This window comes from Crotalus tigris, unplaced genomic scaffold (genome assembly GCF_016545835.1).
Source record: "Crotalus tigris isolate CLP2741 ecotype Arizona unplaced genomic scaffold, ASM1654583v1 scf7180000017683.1919423, whole genome shotgun sequence".
NCBI classification, from domain to species: Eukaryota; Metazoa; Chordata; class Lepidosauria; order Squamata; family Viperidae; genus Crotalus; species Crotalus tigris.
Genome location: NW_024096563.1, coordinates 1152099 through 1160076, shown reverse-complemented (window position 1 = coordinate 1160076; position 7978 = coordinate 1152099). Strand labels below are relative to the sequence as shown.

General features: G+C 44.5%; 1 protein-coding gene across 12 annotated transcripts in view; it reads right to left on the bottom strand.

The window, feature by feature from the left end:
- Window positions 1–81: 81 nt before the first annotated feature.
- Window positions 82–7978, bottom strand: part of TMEM266 (transmembrane protein 266) — a 67279-nt gene continuing 59382 nt past the window's right edge. For all 12 annotated transcript variants that reach the window (XM_039337591.1, XM_039337600.1, XM_039337603.1 and 9 more), the window contains 2 exons: window positions 2898–2960; window positions 82–1442 (listed from right to left, as the gene is read on the bottom strand). In XM_039337591.1, the coding sequence (XP_039193525.1) occupies window positions 823–1442; window positions 2898–2960 (683 nt within the window). In that variant the 3' untranslated portion in view covers window positions 82–822. The remainder of the gene's footprint in view (window positions 1443–2897; window positions 2961–7978) is intronic.

Genomic DNA, 7978 nt, shown 5'->3' with positions numbered 1-7978 from the left:
TTTTCTTAAAAAAAGAAAAAAGCTGCTACATGATCAGCTCTTCCAGCTAGAATAAAAAAATGAAAACGCTGATTTAGAATATTGCCTTTTTTTTAAAAAAAGTTTTTTTTAATTAAAATTGTATTTGTAAAACGCCCGTTTTTGTTCTGTTATCATGGAGGCAATAATTACTTTTTTTTTCCAAAATATTTCTTCCCCAAAGTTCATGCTAAAAATGAGAGAACACTTACTTTAAAATTCTTAAAGCGTTTAAAGACGTCTTTGAGCTGCATCATTCAAAGCACTTCTTGAAAAACAGGGTTGTTTTTTGTTTCCTCCCCAGGAAGATCAAAAATACTTGTCAATTACTTAATACAAATGGATTTATAATTGGTCACATACAAAGGGGCATTGTAAGAAATTGTTAGGAGGAGAGAGATGAGAGTTTTTACTGTACCCTGGTGAAACCTGACCTGATAGAAGATTGTCTGGAGTTCAGTAAAAAGGGTAGGATTTGTCTCTGCTTGGCTTTAAAAAAAACACACACCTTAAGAATCTGTACATCTTTGAGGTCATGGTTTTAACAGCGTTCACCTCCCTTGCCCCCAAACTCTACGTTGAGGGCAACAGCCAAGGACTCCAGGTGGCAGAATTGATCCGTATTATTCTTCGTGCTGGCTCTCGTAACTCATGCATTTTGAAAAACGAATTTCCAATTCTTAAAGCCACATAAGATACCCACCCCGGAATTGGTTCCGGGGACCCCGTTTTAAAGCTTTAGTGTGCCCCGCCCCTGGCGAATCACCGACTGATCTGTCTGAACCGCTTCTTCAACCATAAGGACTAGGAGTCCGGGATGCTGTTGAACCTTTGCTCTTTGGATTCCAAAGACGTGTACTTGTCAATCATCTGTGTTTTCTGCCGGAAGTGGATGACCGGCTTTTTCTGAAAGACCCCAAAGTTTTCTTGGTTCTTTTTGTTGTAAATATTGACCCGGTGCTCCAGTTCGGGGCTGGCTGTGGCCGACCCCGCTGGGCTTGGCAGTTTAAGGTTAACCGGGTCCAGTCCCTTTTGGGTTAAGCAGGAGTCTTCTGATAAGGAGGACAACAGTTCTTGGACAACGGCATTATGGACCCTGCGATGGGGCGAAGAAGAGCTGACCTGAACGCCTTGGGCTACCTGACAGGCCCGCTTCAAGGGGCAATACTCTGAAGAATCCTCCCGAGTCGTGCTGCAGTCCGTGGAAGAGCCGAAGGTCTGGCTGCTGTCGCTCTGCGCGCGGGTGAAGGAGCTGTCCGTGGACCTGGAGGCGCTGCCAGACGCGGCGCTGGTGGAAATCCCGTTGCTCTCCATGATCTTCATCGGCATTTCCACCATGAAGAGGTCGGAGGAGACGTTAGGCTGGTGGACATCAATGGCTGTGGTGGTGATGACGCAGAAGGCTCCTTCGGGCACGCCGCTGTCTGTGTAAAGAGGCCAAAGGTTAGGTTGCGTTCAGAGAAGGGCCCTTCTAGAAATGAGGGGATGTCTTCAGTATCCTCAGGACTTTAAAACACACACACACACACACACACACACGGTTGGAAGATGAGCACTGTTCTAACCTTGGGTTTCTTGGGTATAGAGTTACTTTCTGGAGTCCTTGCTGCCCTCAGAGCTTGGCTGATGGCTTGCAGACATTTCATAATCTGACTGGGTAACGTCATCAGCATCACCATCTGACCAGCACCATCATCATTACCCCCAAAGTCCTGATGAGGTTACCCAGTTGGATTATGAAACCCCTGCAAGCCAACAACCAAGCTGAGAAAGCACCAAGGACCTCAGTGCAATCCTGAGCTACCAATATTGTCTTCTGGCGGGAGAAGAGAATATTTCTCACTTCGTTATTGTTTGGTTTGGTTCCCCCAAGGAAAGTCATTTTTTTTTTCAGCTGCCGTTTAAGAGACCATATTTTTAAACGCGACTATTCAGAACTTCCAGTGCACCCTTAAATTCTGAGAACTTTTAAAAATCGTAGTGCAGATCAGCCCTTGCTTTCAAAGTTCAGGCACAATGAATGAAACCTGTTAGGAAATTCTCCTTGCAAATGGCACAAAATATAACTGGACAAGGTGTAATCTGCTCACTTTAATGAAGTCTAAAAATGAAAAAAAAAAAAAAAAAATTTAAAAGACTGGTGTTTACCTGGATATGAAATAAGCCCACTGCCCATTCTCAGTTCTCCATTTTCAAGAATTATATCCTTGCCCTATTTTCCAGCACAAATTGTTAACACTAACCAACTTAGCTCCTGAATCATCTGCTAATTCCGTCTTTCAATAATCAGCACCTTCAAATAACAAACCTCTTTAAGTGTTAATTCATTTTATGAAAAGCCATGTGGTCTGCACCAGGGGACCCCAACCTTGGCAACTTTAAGACTTGTGGACTTCAACTCCCAGAATCCCCCATGCTGGCAGGGGAATTCTGGGAGTTGAAGTCCACAGGTCTTAAAGTTGCCAAGGTTGAGGACCCCGGGTCTACACCAAGTTGATGGTCAAATGTTATGGGAGAATAATCAACTTGAATGGAACTCATTCCCTGGAAGGTCCAACTATAGAAAAAGGGTTTTTTTTTTTTGTGGAATAGGATTTAATTGCAGAATAGGAGTTAATAGCGCTCCTCCTGGCCTCAGCTGCCACGTGAGACGAGGTGGATGTGAATCCCAGCTGCTTGTGTGAGCTGCTGAGGCAATGCCGGATCAGCATAAAGAGATCTCACACGGATAGGCAATAAATGATCCTAGGGGGACGAAGAAGTTGGTGCTCCTTCTGGAATTCAAGGGGGAACAATGAAGGGGCAGCAGGTTGCTTTGGGGGAAGGCCCTCTTAAAGACTCCACTGAAGGTGCCTCTACATTTCAAAATCCGAGCTTACCACTGCTGGGTTCGTTGTAGTACTGACTGATGTAATTGTTCATGTCGTCTTTCACCACGGTCTCTAGAAAGGCAAAACGGAAACCATTAATAGGAAACTCCAGCCGTAGCCTTGGTCCAGATTTTCAAGAGAGGCTTCCATAATTCCAGAGTTCAGAAGCTTCTCCAGGCCTCAGAAGACGCTCAACAATATCCTATTTTATGCCAAGCTTGGAAGAGGAATTTTTTTTGTGGGGGGGAGAGAAGATGTGTTTTCTGAAAGAGCATTTGGGATCGTTTTAACCAGAAACCACCACCCCCCTCAATCTTGTAAAGTTACAGAAAAAGTTCACAGCTCATGTTTCCACATATGACATGATGATACCGGTGGACACTTTTCCCGGTGGTCTTGAGAACTGCTAACTTTTAAGAATCTCCAGAATTCAGGGGATACTGTTTTTTTCTTCACATGCTCAAGAAAGCCCTGCACTTAAAAAAGAAATTCTTCAGTTTTCAGTGTTTCTCAACCTTGACAATTTTAAGGCATGTGGACTTCAATTCCCAGAATTCCACAGCCAGCAATGCTGGCTGTGGAATTCTGGGAGTTGAAGTCCACATGCCTTAAAATTGTCAAGGTTGAGAAACACGGAGTTAAAACTTCCTTCAAAAAGTGCAAGTCACACGTTGCAAGCTTTTTCATTTCACGTATTTGACTGTGTATTTTGGGGCCAGTAAAGGAGGAATTCCATTTTTAGTTAGAAGTAAGGAATAAACCTTAGTAAAGCACTTGTAAGGAGAACCCTTGTTTTATTCATCGATTAATGACATTTTTTTATGTCGCCCATCTCCCCTGCAAGGTGACTCTGGGTGGCCCTGTCTTCCGATAAACTGTCCCTCGCTGTCACCAGATGACACAATAATGTAATTTGCTAAGGGGGTGAAATTCTCAATATTTTTTCTCCGCATTTTTAAAAAATACCTCCTTCACAAAGAGATAGCAATCCAGGCATATGGAAGATGGAAATGCCAGCTGCTCGGCAGAACGTATGGGAGAGATGAAGCAAGTGGTCTCCAGATTCCAGTAAAACACACACACACAACCCCCCCCCCCATTTTGATACCTGGAGAAATGGAGAGAATGCTAAAATTATCTGCAATGGGAATGGCAGAAGTCAATAAATGTCGTGACCTCACATGATTGGGCGGAAAGGGGGGGGGGGGAAGCCCGGGTTAGAAGTTGCAAAAATAATTCTGTTCCAAGCACATGTGGGCAGGAACACCCAGCTCGAAAAGGCAACCTGATCCGCTCACTTTATGGCGCACTGCATGCCGTAAAAGCATCTACTCTTGTTTTATGTGCACGGTTTTTTTTTTTTAAAACCCATTTGAGGAAGGAGGGGAGCAGTCAGGCCTTGCTCGATTCTTTCAGCGGGAATCTCTTTAGCCCCCCTGGGGTCTTTGCGGCTACCGCCCAGCCTTCTTCACAGCACATTGTGGTTTGTAGGTGGAAGAAACAGATGTTTTCTGGGTACGTGTTTCCCTCGTGGAGTGCTGGGTACCTGAACGAATGAAGCTCTCGAGATGGCAATCTAACCTGACATTGAAAGGGAGCGTAGCTGCCCTCCTGGTTCCACTGGCTTTTTAAAAGCTTTTTTGGCCTCTGTTGATCTTTAAATGCCTGCAGTCCGAGGGCGGCTTCTCTGCTAATGTCTGAGTTTAGAAAGAAGCCTCGGTGCAGCTCAAGGCAAGCTCCTGGGTGGGGAAAACCCTGCCAGGCTTGTCAGCTACGTGCCGTTAAGATGCATTTTGTCTTGTTCATCCATCACCAGATCTACAAACCACGTGGAGCTGTTGCTGCAGGCACGGCTGGTGACCCGTTGTGACAGGAATGGCCACAGAAGACCCCACGCTGGGCTATCTCCATGGCAAGCCCACACTGCAAATGCTATGGATCCAAAAGGCTGGGAAAGCTTAGCTCCTCCACCATCCATCTGGCTCATGCAGCAGCTGACCAGATGTGATTGGGGCTCTTTAAAAAAAAACAACTCTTCCACTGTCTTTCTGCAACAGCTGGTATTTAAAGGATGCTCTCTGAAATTCAGAGGGTGGTACGCCCCCCCCCCCCCAATAGGACAGAAAACCTCTCTAGAAATTGTTTAGACCACTGTTTCTCAACCTGGGCAACCTGGAGATGGGTAGACTTCAACTCCCAGAATTCCCCCGCCAGTCTAACTGGCGGAGGAATTCTGGGAGTTGAAGTCCACCCATCTTCAAGCTGCCGAAGATGAGAAACAGTGATCTAGATCAGTGGTGGTGAACCTATGGCACGGGTGCCAGAGGTGGCACTCAGAGCCCTCTCTGTGGGCACATGCTTCGTCGCCCCAGTCCTAGGCCTTCAGCTGGGTTTTATAAAACCTTTTCGCTTGAGGCCTCCGCTGCCTTGTGCAAAAACAAAAAAAAGTTCAATCAATCAGTCAATTTCAACTTCTTGCGGGAAAAAAAAAAGATCTTGCAAAGTTGGAATTGACTGAGCTTTTTAGTCCCACCCAGTCTGCTGTTACCACCGCAGCCACGCCCACCCAATGGCCACACCCACCCAATTGGCCACACCCACCCGGCACCCGACGATGCATAAGTGCGTTTTGGGTTGCAGTTTGGGCACTCGGCCTCTAAAAGGTTCAGCATCACTGATCTAAATTCTTTTTCAAAACCCGGGTCTTCATCATTACATCGGATGGCAGCAAATTCTATACCGTTTAATCATCTCCCCTAAAGTCTCTTTTCTCTCAGCTTCAGCTCAGATCTTGGCGATGATGTTAAACCCCTGATGCCGTTTTTCTAACCATTGCCTTCTTCCAGAGGGTGTCAAGCTCCTGGCTGCCAGTGCTAAACTTTTTCCCTGTTTAATTTCAAGAGACGGCCCTGTGTCCTTGTACTGTGACAGGTGAAGAAAAGAAACAATCTCTGTTCCACATTTTCAACGAAATGTAAGACACAACTAGCAACAGAAAAAAAAAATCCAGCTTCTAACAAAAGTGCATTATTTGGAATAGAGAAACGAGACTGCAAATAAACTAACAGGTAGATCAAAACCAAAGTAGTTACACTGGAACCTTGGTACTCGTTGTTAATCGGTTCTGGAAGTCATGATGAGCACCAGAAATGATGAGTATCAGACAAATTTTTCCCATAAGGAATAATGTACCGAGTCACCGATACCGACAAATTCTAGCATGTGCTTTGAGTAAAAATAATAATAACAACAACAATATTTGCACAAGACCAAGACTTGCACAAGACCAAGCCTTAAGGACAAATGCATATAAAGTCAAAATTGAGAAGACAGCAACAGACAGTAAGTGCCGCCTAGGCAAACAAGCTGAAGAAATAGTGGACCACCTGGTAAGCTGCTGCAAGAAGATCGCACAGATTGACTACAAGTAATGGCACGACAAAGTAGCAACAATGGTGCATTGGAAGATCTGCAAGAAATATCATTTGCCTGTAAGCAAGAACTGGTGGAATCATAAAATAGAGAAAGTCATAGAAAACTACTCTGGGACTTCAGAATTCAAACAGACAAGCACCTGCAACATAACACCTCAGACTTAACAATTGTCGATAAGAAAGACAAAAAAGTCTGGATAGTGGACGTGGCAGTGCCTGGAGACAGCAGAATAAACGAGAAAGAACTGGAGAAGATAACAAAATACAAAGACCTACAAATAGAAATAGAAAGACTGTGGCAAAAGCAAGGAAGGGTAGTACCAATAGTCATAGGCTCCTTGGGTGCAATCCCAAAACAACTGGAGCACCACTTGAACACCATTGGCATTGACAAATTCGCTATTAGTCAATTGCAAAAGGCGGCCTTACTAGGAACTGCTTCCATCCTGCGACGATATCTGTAATACCATCAAACATCCACATCTGCCTATCCCAGGTCCTGGGTAAGGACTCGATAGGTAGACAAAATGCCAAATCCAGTCTGAACATCTGGCTGACTGTGCAATGATCAATAATAATAACAATAACAACAACAACAACAATAATCTTGGAAGGGACCTTGGAAGGGACTTTGAGGGGCATCTAGTCCAACCCCCTGCTCAGGCAGGAAACCCTATACCATTTCAGACAAATGGCTGTCCAATCTCTTCTTAAAAACCTCCAATGTTGGAGCATTCACAACTTCTGGAGGCAGGTTGTTCCACTGATTAGTTGTTCTAAAATTTCTCCTTAGTTCTAGGTTGCTTCTCTCTTTGGTTAGTTTCCACCCGTTGCTTCTCGTCCTGCTTTCAGGCCCTTTGAAGAACAGCTTGACTGCCTCTTCTTTGTGGCAGCCCCTGAGATACTGGAACACTGCTATCATGTCCCCCCTAGTCCTTCTCTTCATTAAACTGGACATACCCAATTCCAGCAACTGTTCCTTATATATTTCATCCTCCAGTCTCCTGATCATCTTTGCTGCTCTTCTCTGTACTCAAACAAATTATCAAACAAACAATGAGTACCAGGACAACATTTTCTCATCAAAATGTATTTGAGTACCAAATCTTATGAGTTTCAAAGCAGTTGGGTACCAAGGTACCACTGTAATTGGCTAAAACAAGCCCTGAAAATGACCGATGGCTTTCCTTGAGAAAAGAAAAACAAATCCATTTCCAGTTTTTCTCACCACAAGAACAACCTAGACTCATGGACGAGTCATAAAAGAGCCAAGGTTGCCTATCCCTGACCTAGACAATGAACGAGTTAGGGCGGTTAGCTCTGGACCTCCCTTTCCTTAAGTGTTTTGCAGCAATCACAGGTGAACTTACTGTTTGCTGCAATGAGAAAAATAAAACCAGGTCGGCTCCATGTTCTCAGGTAAGATCGATTTCAGCAGATGTAAATAATTCAAGTTCAAATCATGTCTCCATAAAAGATGAGAAACATTCTGAGTACTTTATGTTCTGGCAGGAAAGTTACGAGCCTGAAGTTTTTTTCTGGTGTAGACATAAACTGAAATATGCAGGGGAAGAGTCGGTCTCTCTCCCCCAAGCTACAGGCGACAGGTGTAATCCTCCTGCTATTGGCCGATTGGAAACACAGTCCCTTCATGGG